The sequence below is a fragment of the Mirounga angustirostris genome, unplaced genomic scaffold (assembly GCF_029215605.1).
Source record: "Mirounga angustirostris isolate CCGP_5_RB_7025 unplaced genomic scaffold, mMirAng1.0.hap1 SCAF_5, whole genome shotgun sequence".
Lineage (NCBI taxonomy): Eukaryota > Metazoa > Chordata > Mammalia > Carnivora > Phocidae > Mirounga > Mirounga angustirostris.
Genome location: NW_026991713.1, coordinates 171,599,221 through 171,614,066, shown reverse-complemented (window position 1 = coordinate 171,614,066; position 14,846 = coordinate 171,599,221). Strand labels below are relative to the sequence as shown.

The following is a 14,846-nucleotide window of genomic DNA, read 5'->3' as shown; positions in this document are numbered from 1 at the left end:
GATTTTTTTTTCCCCTTAAATTGACTCATTTCTTCTGATTTAAATTAACTTTAAAGAGAAACTTTATATTGCCCCCAAGTAAATGGAAAACAGTAGCCTTTTCAAAAAGAGAAAGCACTCTAAAAAAAAAGAAAAGAAGAAAAGGAAAAGAGTAAACATTCTTTTATCGCCCACTAAAATTATGTGGATTACCATCAGTGGAACTAACACCGGGCTTTGGGATGCGCTGGGCCCTCAGCACAACCTTCGAGCCTGTCTTGGTCTGGGACCAGGCAACCCTCCAGCTTTGTCTCCTGCCACTTGCTCTCACACACCCTCGGCTCCAGCCAGACCTAGCTCCTCATTAGGGTCCTGTGCCCCATCCTTCCCAGAGGTCCCAGCTGTTGCCCCTGCTGCTGCCTCTTCTGGAATGCCAGATCCGAGCGGAAATGTCACACAACCCCTGAAGCTCTCGCTGGGCCCCTTCCACCTGGAAGAAGTGACTGGGGATCTTTAATTCCAGATGTTCCATCTGTGATTCCTCCACCGCCCCTTGATGGGACCCTCTGAAAGGCCATCCCCCGGCTGGATGCACAAGGAAGCAGAGATGCGAATTGGTCCCCAGACGGCAGAGAAGAGCAGGGGGTGGAGGCCCGGAGACAGGAGCAAGACCCCTTCATCCCTCCCCCCAGCCCTGTCCTTCCTCCTCTTCTTGCCGCTGGGTGAGTGCCCTCCCCGAAGCCCTGACCCTTCCCCTTTCTGGCTCTCAGTTTTCCCAGCTGTAAAATTATGGTGGGACATGGTTTGTTAATGAGGTGGTTTCCATAGTTCTTTCCAGATGCAAGCTAAGGGTCTTCGTTGGGGAAGTGGAGGGCTGAGTGCTGGAAGTGAGGGCTCAATGTATGCAGAGTCTGGGCAGTTAGGGGACATTGGAAATAGGGAAGGAGGGAAAGGAGTGGGCTCAGCAATGGCTGTTCAAAAGGCAGCTGGTGGGATACATAGAACCAAACGACCTAGGGACGATCCTAACTTGAGAAAGAAGAAACTGAGTCTCAGTTTCTTCATCTGTAAAATGGATACACTAGTACACACCTCGGAGGACTGTTGTAAGGATCCTATGAGGTGTCACGAATGTGTCTGAGAACTGTAATACCCTGCATATAAGCGAGGCGTTGTTATGGGGTTTTCCATTTCCCAAACTAGTTTCCCTGTTTACCTCCCCGCCTCTCAGGCCATGTGCCCAGAATTGTGTGGTGAAGAAGAGTGTGGCTGTCTAGGTTGGAATCCCGGCTCTACTCCCTGTTCGCTGTGTGGCCTTGAGCGAGTTGCCTAAACTCACTGAACCTGACGTTCCCCTTGTGCGCAATCCTACCCACCTCCTATGTCGTCCTAATGGTTAAGTGAGCCAGGCCACGTAAAGCGATGAGCACAGTGCCTGGCATATACATACATGAGGGCTGAAGGAGAAGGTCTTGTATAGGTATAGGTAAATCTTTTGGGGGATATCCTAATGAATCCCAAAGCCAATTGACACACTTAAGGCAGAGCTACTGACCATCTGCCCAGTCATAGGCTTGGGGTGGGGGACGGGAAACACCGAGATGAGACAGGCATGGTCACCTCACCAGGCAGAAGGCCCAGAAAGGGCCATGAAGATGGTGCTCAGGGATTCGGAGGAAAGAGAAAGCACTTCTAGCTGAGGGTTCCAGGAAGGCTTCCCAGGGGAGGGGGCTCCGAGCTGTATCTGGAAGGAGCTGCAGGGCCATAACGAGCAAAACTGTTCAAGCAGAGGAAACTGCAGGGCTAAAGACCCAGAGACAAGACTGGTGGGATATAAAGAAGTCCAGGGGGGAGGCGGGCGCCTGGCTGGCTTAGTAGGTAGAGTGTGTGACTCTTGATCTCAGGGGTTGTGAGTTTCAGCCCCACTTTGGGTGTAAAGATTACTTAAAAAAAATTTTTTTTCAAAAAAAAAAAAGTTAGGGGAAGCTTGGTCAGAAGGTAGTAGAAGGCTTTGTAGAGAAAGCTCAGGGTCTGGGACTCCTGCGGGAAATGGAGAGTCTTTGAGGAACCTCAAAATGGAGGGCTATAATCAGACCCCTGTTTCAGGCGGATCTCTCTAGGGTGATGGGAGAGGGGTGAAGCAAGGAGGCCCACTGGGACAGTCTGGGGGAGAGAGCAGAAGCTTGGAGCAGGCAGGGGAAGTGAAGAGGTGGGGGATGATGGTAAGGACCATGTGGGGAGGGGAGGCAATGTTCCCAGGGCCAGGCCACCAGGGGAACAGGGTAGAGGGGCCAATGTTCTTCTTTGTTCTGTTTCAGCCAGTGCCCTACAGCCCACGCCACTGCCCTTTCCAGGTAGGTGCCTCTGCCCCTCCAACCCGCACCCTGCCCTGCCCCCCATGTACTCAGATGCTCAGACAAATCCTCAGGGAATGATGGCTAACAGGCCCTCCATAACTCTAGATGCCCCCACACGGATTGTGCTAGTCTCCCCATTTGATAGAGAGGGAGAAATAAAGTCCTGAAGGGACTGATCCTAAGGCTCCCATGCTTCCATGACTTCACAGCAAGGTGGGCGTCCTGCAGGTCAGGCCCAAGCGATCCCTCTGGTGCCAGCTCAACCCTCTCCACAGAGCTGAGGCTGGTGGGGGGCCCGAGCCGCTGCCGGGGGCGCCTGGAGGTCTTGCACGGTGGCTCCTGGGGCAGCGTCTGTGACGATGACTGGGATGTGGTGGATGCCAACGTGGTGTGTCGACAGCTGGGCTGCGGCCTGGCGCTGCCCGTGCCGCGGCCCCTCGCCTTCGGCCAAGGCCGAGGCCCCATCCTGCTGGACAACGTGGAGTGCGGCGGGCAGGAAGCCGCCCTGAGCCAGTGCAGCAGCCGAGGCTGGGGCGTTCACAATTGCTTCCACTACGAAGACGTGGCTGTCCTGTGCGATGGTAAGCCGAGACCCCTGACCGGGGAGGGCAGGCAGCAGGGCTGCAGGCTGGATGAATGAAGGGACTTCCACGCGGAAGACCAAGCCGGGGGTGGCGCTGCTTAGTGCTGGCGAAGAGCCCCAGCCTAGCTGTCAGGGTCCCAGGGGTCCTTCTGCTTCATTGTGTGATCTTGGCTGAAAGGAAAACCAGCGCTATTGTTTCTATGTAGGGCCTTGATTGTTCCAGCAGAGGCCTCTCCCCATTTTTAAAATCAAACAAGCGGGGTCAACACTGGCAGCAAGGTCCATTTGGTGTGGGGCTGCCGCAGAAACCGCTGAGAGGCATTGACCTTGAGAGTAACGGTTCTAGTTTTCCAAGAAAACCCCCTGGTGGTCTCATTAAAACACAGCCTGCGGCTCCAACCCAGTTTCTGATGCTGCAGGTCTGGGGTGGGGCCCGGGAATTTGCATTTCTAGTACGTTCTCAAGTAATGGGATGCTGCTCTAAGAACTAAAAGAACTCGTCTGAAGCTACTGCTTTCTGGACTCAGGGGCCCCCTTCTCCTCTCACACCCCAGGGTTCCTGGCTTTGACCCTTTGTGTGGCCAGAGGCCCTATGGCAGGTACCAGCAGCAGCCCTGCTGCTAACACACCCGTGGGTGTGAGGATGAAGAACAGAAAGATCCATGTATCCTCCTCCCTTCCACCCTGCTTCCTTCCCAGAATTCTTGCCCACGCAGCCCCCAACAAGGAAAGTGTTCACCAGTAGGGTGCCCCCTACAACTCCCCAGAATGGGAAAGGTAAGTAAGGGCAACATGGGGGACCACCTGGGTCTTAAGAGAAGGACCCCAAGGGGAGTCTCCCATATCTACCCTTGACGGTGGGAAGAGAGGGATAACCAATGGGTGAGCATTGGGTCATTCCCTCCCCATCCTGCCCCTCACAGCCCCCCAGGCTGCTCACAGTCTGGATGGGGAAAGAGGAGTCCCTTCCCGTGGGATGATTAAAAATAGTCAGCACAAGTTTAGTGAGAGAGGTGAGGACCCGAGCTTAATCCAATGGGAAAGTCAGATATGTACAGAAATGTGGATAATGATGTAGAACAAGAAAATGGAAAGTGCCCTAAAGGATGGACAGATAAATAGGCAAGGAAGTCCTCTGCGGTTAGGATTGCTTAGGAGAGCAGGGACCAGTGCCAGGAAGGTTGGTTTCAGGCAGGAAATGACACAAAGCCAGTCTGTCCTGATCCCACAAACCTCCCCCTATCTGGGACTGTGAGGCCGCAGTGCCCTGGGGTAACTGGGTGAACCGCTCCTCCTGGGTTTTAGGTCCTGGGGCACCATGCACTGTGGGCACGTGCAGGGCCTGAGGCACTGTGGGTGCGCTGGGTCAGGTGCAATGTTGGACGGGGAGGCCGAGCCCTGTGGGAGATGCTCCCTGTCCCCACCCCCACCAGGTGAGGGCAGCGTGCGCCTGGTGGGGGGCACAGGCCCGTGTCAGGGCAGAGTGGAGATCCTGCACGGCGGCCTGTGGGGCACCGTGTGTGACGACGACTGGGGGCTGCCGGATGCTGCCGTGGTCTGCCGCCAGCTGGGCTGTGGGGCCGCCCTGGCCGCCACCACCAACGCCTTCTTTGGCTATGGCACGGGGCACATCCTGCTGGACAACGTGCACTGCGAAGGCGGCGAACCCCGCCTGGCAGCCTGCCTAAGCCTGGGCTGGGGTGTGCATAACTGCGGCCACCACGAGGACGCTGGCGCGCTCTGCGCAGGTGCGGGCTGGGGGGCGGGCTGGGGGCGAGGCGGGGCGGGGCGCGGGGGCGGGGCCGTATTCCGAGGCACGCGGGCGGGCGTGGCTTGATGGCTGCTGCTATGCTCCCCAGTGCTTTCCAGGAAGACCCCGAAATTACTTCTAACGTCTCAATACTGCTCTAGAAGTGCCTCTGAAAGTCCCAGTAGTCTTTGTGGTAGGTTTCACAGTATTGTGCCAGCAATACTCCAGAATTATCTAACAGTACCCCAAGAACGCCCCCGGAATTTTCTAGCAATTTCTAGGTACTCTTCATGGAATACTAAAAAGTAAAGTAATATTACTCTAGAATTGCAGCAGAGATACCCCAGAATTCTCTCACTGTAGTCCAGGGATGGCCCCAGATTTACATAGCATACACAGCTCTCTCTAATTCTGGATGCTCTTATAATAGTATTTTCACCCACCTGGTCCTCCCATTTTGAGAGTTTTACTGAGCAAATAGGAATAATAGAACCAGTAATGGCACTTCACAGATGGACTCCACTCTACAAGATAAAAGTGTTTGCCCATGCCTCACCGCAAACCAGGGGCTGCCATTCCTAGTTTACAGAGGGGAAAGGCTAGGCCCCGTGAGGCAGAGCCTGACCCATGCTCACACACTGAGCCCTGGCAAAGCCACAGCTAACCTTGCTGCACAGTCTCCAGCATGACCCTTGCCCTTTCTCGTCCTATTTTATCTGTAAAATGGGAATGAACCTTGTTTTGTAAGCCCCTTAGGACTATGCATGGCCCTCCCTGGTGGGCTCCCATTGGGCTTCTGGAAAACATTGGAGAGAAATGAAAGTACATCTGCCAAAGCCCTTTATAAACTGTGGAGTGTACACTTGTGCACCACAAGTAAATTACAAACACTGTCAAGTAGGGCAGACCTCCTTGGACCACAGCCGGGGTTGAGCCCCTGACTCTGGAAGTAAGATCTGCTCTCTTCTCCAGGGAGACCCTCCCATCCTCCCCTGACAGCCCAAGGCTGACCAGGAACCAGAACCTTGGCCTCTGACCCTGCTCCTTTCTCTCCTGCTCCAGTGCTGGGCCCCCCGATTCTCACAGCACTACCACCCTTGGCCACAAGAGAGGACTGGGCCTGGCACACGGAGCCAGGGGGTAAGAAGCCCAGCCTTCCAGGCTGGAATGGTAGGGGCAAGGTAGGCAGGGCTGGGAATTAGAAAGGCTGTCCTGGATCCGACCAGGTCTTTTGGCCAGATGGTAAAGAGGTGGTGAGAGAACGATGAGCGGATGGAGCAAGGATGAAATCCAGGGCTCTGGAAAGTTCAGCAAGGTGGGAGGAGATAGTAAGGGATTTCTTCAAAGCTCTGAGGTAAAATTTGGGTGGGTGCTGAGGTTGGAAATTGAGAGACCTTGAGAGGGTTGAGCTAGAGATTGAATGAAGGCTACAAGCACATTTGGAGTTTGGTCTGGAACGATCATTGGAATTGAAATTAGGATAATGCCTGGAAATAGGACTCGGTTCATTCCAACCAAGTTTCCTGAGGACTACACGTGACAACACGGCGACACTAGGATTGAGGCTGAGTGTGGGGTGCAGGTGTGGTACAGCTGGGGGATCTCATAGGCATCCCTGTGCCCTGCTGCAGGCCAGAAGGCCTCTTTGTCCCCTTCAAATGCTCTAGATGCCCTGTCTCTGCAGCTACAGGAGTTGGTGCCCTGCCTTCCAGGGAGACGGCACTGTTCACCACAGCTACCTGGGCCGCGGGGAAGAAAAGTAAGTGGCAGAGCCAGGGTTCTGTTGCGGGTGGGAGAGGGTGCGGCTGGGGCTCTGGGAGCCAGCGGCCGCAGCCCAGCCCCTATGGCCGCGGGCCTGTGCGCCCCGCAGGCGGGCGGCTGCGGCTGGTGGGCGGCCCGGGCCCATGCCGCGGCCGCGTGGAGGTGATGTACGCCGGGGGCTGGGGCACCGTGTGCGACGATGACTGGGACTTCGCGGATGCGCGCGTGGCCTGCCGCGAGGCGGGCTGCGGTCCTGCGTTGGGCGCCACCGGCCTCGGCCACTTCGGCTACGGGCGCGGCCCCGTGCTGCTAGACAACGTGGGCTGCGCCGGAACGGAGGCCCGCCTGAGCGACTGCTTCCACCTGGGCTGGGGTCAGCACAACTGCGGCCACCATGAGGATGCCGGCGCGCTCTGCTTAGGTGAGGCCGCTGCGAGACCCAGCAGAGACACGTACTGCAGCGCGGGCGGGGCAGCGCAGCACGGCCTCCCAGGAATGGGCGGGGCCGCGCGCAGGCGCGTACTGCAGCGAGGGCGGGACAAGGCGGGCTCTGAGAAATGGGCGGGGTCATGCGTGAGGGCTCTCTGCGGCACGGCACCGTGTGGGGGGCTGGAGAGGACGCGCACTCCGCAGAGGGAGGCGGAGCCCGCCCATCTACTCGCTCTGCGGCTGCGCGGCGCGGGCGGAGCCGGGAAGGGAGCGCCCTCTGCAGTGAGAGTGGGGTGGATCTTGGGGAGGGCGCGCACTCTGCGGCAGTGAGGGGCGGGCTGGAGGGGAGAGGCGGAAAGCCGGGGACAAAGTCTGGAAATCTGTGTGAAGGGAGGGGCTGGGGAGCTTTCGCTCTGCTGAGTCAAGGACCCAGAAAGCTCTAGTAAGCAGAGAGAGTTAGTTGATCGCTTTCGGGGAGCAAGCATCTGACCGTTGGGAGGAATCAATGGAAAGGGGTGTTTGTAGAGTCTGACCTATTTTAAAATGCTGTTCATTGATTGGTGTGGGCATTGATAGCTTCATCCTCCTTTGGTGCCCTGGGCCTAATAACTTTGGGGTAGCTACAAAGGGTTCCGCTTTGGGTCCCAAGGTGAAAGAAACACAACCCTTATTTATTTATTTTTAGATTTATTTATTAGAGAGAGAGCATGAGCGGGGAGGAGGGGCAGAGAGAGAGAGAAAGAGGGGAGCCCGACCACGACCCTGAGACCATGACCCCAGTGGAAACCAAGAGTCGGACACTTAACTGACTGAGCCACCCAGGTGCTCCATCAACCCCCATTTCTGATCCAACTGGCAGAGAGCAGTTGTCTTTCAGGGTCCTGTAAGGTCCTCTCTGCCCCTAAATCAGGCTTCCCTTGGGAGGCCAGGAGGTAACCTGGCCTCAAGGAACATGTTCCCTAATGTTACAGCCACCTCTTTTTCTTTGTCCTTGCTGAGCCAGGCCCAGAGGAGCTAGGACTGCAAGTCCAGCAGGATAGTTCTGAGACCACCCGGGTGCCCACTCCTCGGCCAAGGGACGGTAGGTGCTTACAGCCCCCAAAGATGGAGGTAGAGGCATCAGGATAGGAAGGACCAGAATTGAGAGAGATCATAGCCTGAGGTTATCCAGCTCAACAGATTTGCACCAGGTTTGAGAATCTTTGTTCTGTGCTAGTCCGGGATATGGTGTCCAGAAAGAGGTAAAGGGGGGTTTTAAGGGAGCAATCTTAGAGATTTCTAGGGATAGGACCAAAATAAGGGAATGTGGCTCCTTCCTGAAGAGAGAAATGAAAGAATTCACTTTTACACCTGTGGATGAGAGGAGATGATGAACTTCAGGGGACACAATCACAGTCTCTAGAGAGCAGCGCTGGGGCTGAGGGTCTGGGATTATGAACAGAGGATTAAGAACAGACATGAAGCACTCAGGATGTGCACAGCACCCCCACAAAGCCTGGTACACATTCTTCCAGTCCAGAGACTGAGTCTGGACTGCTGCGCATCCTATTTTAATCTGATTTGTCTGCCCTTATCCATCGGCCCCTAGGGCAATGCTGTGTCTCAAACCACCACCCTTTGCCTCTTCTGTCCACCCCTTCATGGCCTGGCATGGGCCAGCCCCTGCAAGCCCTGATCCTTGTCTCTCCCCAGGGCACCTGCGTCTGGCCAACGGAGCTCACCAGTGTGAGGGGCGTGTAGAACTCTTCCTAGGGCAAAGGTGGGGCACTGTTTGCGATGATGCCTGGGACCTGCGAGCAGCCACTGTCCTGTGCCACCAGCTGGGCTGTGGCCAGGCCCTGGCAGCCCCCGGCGAGGCCCACTTTGGCCCAGGCCGAGGCCCTATCCTCCTGGACAATGTCAAGTGCCGTGGGGACGAGAGTGCTCTTCTGCTCTGTTCTCACATACGCTGGGATGCCCACAACTGTGACCACAGCGAGGATGCTAGTGTCCTGTGCCGGCCATTGTGACCCAGCCTGTTCTGCAGACCATCTCTTCTGGGAGCCTGCTGTGGCTTGTCCCTCTTCCTCCAGGAAGCCCTCCTCCTGTGACAACTTCAGTTCACCCTACCCTTCCCTCTTCTTGCCTGGGAGAGAACCCACTCTGACAATGTGGTCCTGCCTTGGGAGCCTAGAGCCTGACTCTACCCATCAACCTCAACTGTTGTCAACTACCATGGGCCCAGTTCAGTGAGAGCTCCCACTTTCTCCTCAGCCAAAACATAAAATGGAGGGAAGGGAATGACTTAACTCTCTTCTTTGGTGGGGCTCCTCTTATAGCAATTTGACCCTGCCTTCCTGGACCCCGGTCCAGGAGGCTCAGGGGCTCTCTATAAATGGGGTATCTCCCTCTCCCCCACCCATATTGGGATCCCCATGAACAGGGAAGGCAAGAGAGGCCCACAGCTCTTACCTTCGCCTGCCTGGGGCTGCAGAAGAACCTGGGTCATTGCCCTGGCCTTCTCCATGAGGGCCCAGACTCAGATGGTGCTTGGCTGGACAAGGGGACTGGAGGGGCCAAGCAGGGACAGTGGCCCCTCCCTGCAGCTGGAACCAGCATCTCTGATTTATGCTGCCCCCACCACAGAGCCTCCACTCTGCAGCAGTGAAGAACCCTGGGGGCCTGTAGCCACCTGTTCGTAGGTGCCAAGTCAATAAAGCATTGTCCCCCCGCCCCCCGCTGTCTTTTAACTTGTGGGCACAAGTGCATCATTTGTAGCAGCAGGAAAGACTGGTTAGGACTCTGGAGGAACCCAGCTTGGGGATGGAGTGTGGGTTCAAGAGCATCATCAGAGAGCTCTCAGCAGGCCCACGCATCTTTGAAATGCTGACTCACGATAGGAGGCCTGGAATGCCCCAGAGGGTCCCCAGCCCATCCCTGCTTTCCTTTTGCATATAGAGAAAATTAGGTCCTACTGAAGGAAAGGATCTGCTCCAAGCCACATTGCAAGGTGGGCAGAGGCACTAGAAGCAAAACTTGAGAAGAGGCAGGGAGATGAGAGCATCTGAGGGCTGCTCCTGGAGCACCTCACCTGGAGCTCCAAGGGCAGAGAGAAGTGGGGGATCTTGCCAGAGCCCCTCTCAGTCGCAGGGTGGGTGACTTGCCAGTAAAAAGCACCTGTCCTGGTCAAGCCTCTGCCCTCCACGTCTGGCGGGCAGGCTCTCTGCTTTCCCATGCCTGCTGTATCAAATTATCACAAACGGAATGGCTTAAAACAACACAAATTTATTATCCTACAAAGTTGTTTTTTTTTTTTTAAGATTTTATTTCTTTATATGAGAGAGTGAGCAGGGGGAGGAGCAGAGGGGGAGGGAGAAGCAGACTCCTCGCCAGGTGTGGAGCCGCAGGCGGGGCTCAGTCACAGGACTCTGAGATCATGACCTGAGCTGAAACCAAGAGTCGGATGCTCAACCGACTGCTACCCAGATGCCCCTATCCTACAGTTTTTGAGGTCACCAGTTTGAAGTGGGTCTCCCTGGGCTAAGCTCAAGTTATTGGCAGGTTGGTGTTCTTTCAAGAGAATCTAAGGGAGAATCCATTTCCTTACCTTTCCAGGCTGTCCGCATCCCATACCGGCTCATGACCTCCTTGCAGCCAGCAAGTGCATCACTTGGACTGCCGCTTCCATCACCTCATCTCCTTTCCTGACGCTCCTGCCTCCCTCTTCCGTCCTCTGAAGCCCCTTGTGATTATAGGAGACCTGGATAATCCAGGCTACTCCCCCATCTCAAGGTCCTTAACTTAATCACATCTGCAAAATCTCTTTAGCCCTGTAAAGTAACACGTTCAGGAGCTCCAGGGATTAGGACATGGACATTTGGGGGGAGGTGAGTGGGGGAGGGCATTATTCTGCCTCCCACAGGCTCCAGACCTGGGTCCTGGCTCACAGCCAAGGAGTGAGGCAGACACTTGAGCTCCACAGTCCATCAGCACTTGGCAGTAATGGCTTTGTCTCCATTTTTCAGGGAGCTCTGAGACCCACTGTGTCATTAGAAGGATGAGGACCCGAGCATTATGAAAGGAACAAAAATATTTAAGGACTCAGGGAGTCAGGGCAGAGAGACGGGACCCTCCAGCCAGCCTGTATTCCCCAGAGCGGAGTGCAGTGCACTCAGATTCTGCGTAGCCACTCTGGCCACACCCACATTCAAGTGTGCCCCTCCCTCGTCCTGAGAAGTATCACAGCTTCCCATCCCTGGACTCCTCTTTCCCATCTAAACAAACTGCTTTCATCTAAGCTCTGTCAACCCACATAGCAGCCCTGTGAGGAAGCATTATCATCCTTTTTTTTTTTTTTTTAAGATTTTATTTATTCATTTGAGAGAGAGAGAGAGAGCATGAGCTGGGGGAGGAGTAGAGGCAGATGGAGAAGGAGAAGCAGGCTCCCTGCTCAGCAGGGAGCCCGATGCGGGACTCCATCCCAGAACCCTGGGATCATGACCTGAGCCAAAGGCAGATGCTTAACCGACTGAGCCACCCAGGCGCCCCAATTATCGTCCTTTTTTGCAGACAGGGAAAGCAGGCTCAGAGAGGGACACTGATTTGTCCAACTCAGTGGACCCACGACTAGAACCTAAGATTTTTTTTAAGTAAGCTCTGCGTCCAGCATGGGGCTTGAACTCACAACCCTGAGTTAAAAAAGTCACATGCTCTACCCACCGAGACAGCCAGGTGCTCTATTCTAAAACCTAAGATCTCGATGCCCCTTAATACTGGTCACCAACATGTCCAGGGCTCCCCTTCCTGGCACATGGTAGATTTGCACCTCCTGGTCCTCTTGAAGTGAGGCATGGCCCTATGACATGCTCTGGACAATGAAACATGAGTGGAAGTACCCCCTCAGATAGGAGCCCTCAAGGACCTGAGCACAGTTTGCCGAATTCCTTCCTTCAAGGTGACCAGTGATGTTCCAGGTGGCACAGGGTCCATCAACCTGCGTCCCCGAGTGAGGGCCACTTGGAGCAAAGCCTCTGTTGACTCCCCATGGACTTAGAGCGAGTGAAAAATAAGTCTTTGTTGTTGTAAACGAGAGTGGTTTTTTTTTTTTTATCTGAGCAACCTAACCGAGAGCACCCCGTCTGACATGCTCAGGCTCCTAAAGTTTTCTGCCCTGTGGGGTTTATATGAAGCCTGTTTTCCAGCCAGTTATCAAGGCTAGTACTGTTATAACTCTGTCGTGGGGTACTTTTTGGTATTCGGTGGGCCAGGGCCTGCTGACTGGGAGCACACAGATAAATAAGACAGGACTTTTGCCCTTGAGAAACTCACATAATAATCGCTTGCTGACTTGCTGTCCCTGAGTGGGACAGGCTCTCCTGAAAGTCAGCCTGTCCCACTCAGAACTTTGCCACCTCTACCTAAACCTGGGTTTCCCTGTTTGGTAAGTAGCGCTACCAACCACTAGCTTAAGCCAGGAACCCGGGTGTTATCCCCAGCAATCCCCATCTCCCAAAACTAATTAGCCACCAAACGTTACTGATTCCATCTCCCGAACCTTATTAGAATCTGTTCACTTCTCTCCACCCCACATTTCTCACCACAGCTTCTTCACTGGCTCCCTGTCTCCAGCCCATTCCCCACACCACAAGAACAGTGCACTATTTACAAACCCAGTGCAGCCACTACCTTGGTCAAACCCCTCCCATGGCTCCCCAGTGCTCTTCCTCAACTCCTTAGCTCAATTTGCAAGGTCCTGTCCAGCCTGGCTCTGCCTGTGTTTCCAGCATCATCTCTTGCCACTTGCTGCCAGGTTCTCACCAGGCTGAACTACTTTCAATTCCTCTAATGTCTGGGCTCCCTTCCCACCGGGCCTCTGCACATGCTGTTCTCTCTGCCTGGGATACACGTCACCCTCTCCCCTCCTTCCCCTGAGTCAACTCTTATTTAGCCTCATGTCTCAGCTTTCCTTTTCTCCAGAAGGCCCTCTCTGATACCTCCTCCTCCCAGTCTGGACTAGGCACAGCGAGCATCATACCCAGGGGAGACAGTACTCACCCCTGCTGAGATTGCTGACTTGGCTGTCTCTTCTACTAGCTCAGGGGGCCTTTGAGGGCTGCGGCTGGAGCTGTAATGCCCAACTTTGTGCACAGGACTCCACATACAGCAGCTGCTCAAATAATATTTGTCGGGTGAGTGAAGGACACGAGCAAATATTTCTGGAGCCCCTGTGTGCTAGGCCAAGCACAGTGCCGGGCTCTGGGGCCCCAGAGCAAGAAGAGACCTGGAGCAGCTTCCTGTTTGCAAGGCACAGAGATTACTTTCAAGAGGAGAAGAAACCAATGATAAGCCACTGAGCATATCCATAGTCAATTTGAGCTAGTGATTAGTGCTCTAAAGGACATAAAGCAGGTGTCGTGGTAGGGACTGGGTGGTCAGAGAAGGTCCCCGATGAGGTGAGGCTTGAGATGGGCCTCAGTAATGAGAGGGAGGTGGTCATGAACCTTTTGGCCACAGAAAGGTTTGGGAAACATTCTAAGTCCTTCAGTGGGGATTTAGCCTGGTCTACAGAAGGGCCAGATCACTCAGGGCTTTCTAGGCTGTGGGGAGAAGTTTTATTCTAAGGGCAATGGGAATCCATTGGAAAATGAATGAGATAGGTGCCCCAGATGTCAGCCTCTTGAATATCTTCCACCTCTTTCAACTTGCTGAGTGCGCCTTGCCTCTTAAAATTTACTTAAAAGGACCCGCCACTGGGGTGCCTGGGTGTTTCAGTTGGCTGAGCGTCTGACTCTTGGTTTTGGCTCTGGTCATGATTTCAGGGTCTTGAGATCAAGCTTGGGCTCCAAGCTCAGTGTGGAGCGTGCTTGGGATTCTCTCTCTCTCTCCCTCTGCCCCTCCCTTCCTCCACACACAGGAGCTCGAGAAAGAAGAAAAGAAAGAACGAAAGAAAGAAAGGAAGGAAGGAAGGAAGGAAGGAAGGAAGGAAGAAAGAAAGAAAGAAGAAAAGAAAGAACAAAAGGAAGGAAGGAAGGAAGGAAGGAAGAAAGAAAGAAAGAAAGAAAGAAAGAAAGAAAGAAAGAAAGAAAGAAAGAAAGAAAGAAAGAAAGAAAAGAAAGAAAGAAAGAAAGGATGGATCCAGCTGGGTGTCTCCCATTATAGTAGGATACCCAGCATCTCTACCAAAAACTGAAGGAATTCTTCAGGAGCTTAGATTCTGCCAAGCACTCCTGACTTTTGCTTCTTTTTTTCTTTCTGAGATTTATTCATTAGAGAGAGAGAGAGCATGAGCGGGCAAAGGGAATCTTTTTTTTTTAAAGATTTTATTTACTTATTTGACAGAGAGAGAGACAACAAGAGAGGAAACACAAGCAGGGGGAGTGGGAGAGGGAGAAGCAGGCTTCCCGCCGAGCAGGGAGCCCGATGCGGGCTCCATCCCAGGACCCTTGGATCATGACCTGAGCTGAAGGCAGACGCTTAACGACTGAGCCACCCACGCGCCCCGGGAGAGAGAGAATCTTAAGCAGACTCCGTGCTGAGTTTGGAGCCCTACGTGGGGCTTGATCCCACAACCGTGAGATCATGACCTGAGCCGAAACCGAGGTTTGGACGTTCAACCGACTGAGCCACCCACGCACCTGACTTTCTGAATCTTTCACCTGCTTTTGCCTCCCCTGTAACTCTCCTTTCTCTTGTTCACTAATGAAGCCCTTGATTTCTGGTTTCCCCAATTCTGGGCTGTACCTGTACCACGCTTGGCTGATGGTTTGGAGCAAAGGCCCAATGAACAGCTGAAAATTGAAAATTGGATACTTTGTTTTTACAAAGCCCTTGTATATTCATACACACCACCACCACCGCTGCCATCCGCCCCCCCCCCCCATTCACATTTCCAGATAATTTTCACTCATTTTTCTCTACTCTAGTCCTAATAGCCTATGTCAGTGCTGGGACCCTCCCTTTCTCCTATTACCTCTTTCCTTCTCCTCCTTGTTTTGCAAGCCCTCTGACT

General features: G+C 54.1%; 1 protein-coding gene across 1 annotated transcript; it reads left to right on the top strand.

Moving 5' to 3' along the window:
• The first annotated feature begins 201 nt into the window (after window positions 1-201).
• On the top strand, window positions 202-9,444 carry SSC4D (scavenger receptor cysteine rich family member with 4 domains). Its single transcript, XM_045872104.3, has 10 exons — window positions 202-701; window positions 2,298-2,333; window positions 2,612-2,917; window positions 3,619-3,696; window positions 4,353-4,667; window positions 5,732-5,809; window positions 6,354-6,428; window positions 6,540-6,851; window positions 7,863-7,940; window positions 8,552-9,444. Exons 1-10 carry the CDS (start codon window positions 536-538, stop codon window positions 8,866-8,868), a joined length of 1,761 nt encoding a protein of 586 aa, XP_045728060.1. The 5' UTR covers window positions 202-535; the 3' UTR covers window positions 8,869-9,444.
• The last annotated feature ends 5,402 nt before the right edge of the window (window positions 9,445-14,846 follow it).

Coding starts and splice junctions, on each gene's coding strand:
- SSC4D (XM_045872104.3), top strand. CDS start 536: ATGGGACCCTCTGAAAGGCCATCCCCCGGCTGGATGCACAAGGAAGCA. Junction 2,918..3,618: donor CGTGGCTGTCCTGTGCGATG/GTAAGCCGAGAC, acceptor CTTCCTTCCCAG/AATTCTTGCCCACGCAGCCC. Junction 6,429..6,539: donor CTGGGCCGCGGGGAAGAAAA/GTAAGTGGCAGA, acceptor TGCGCCCCGCAG/GCGGGCGGCTGCGGCTGGTG.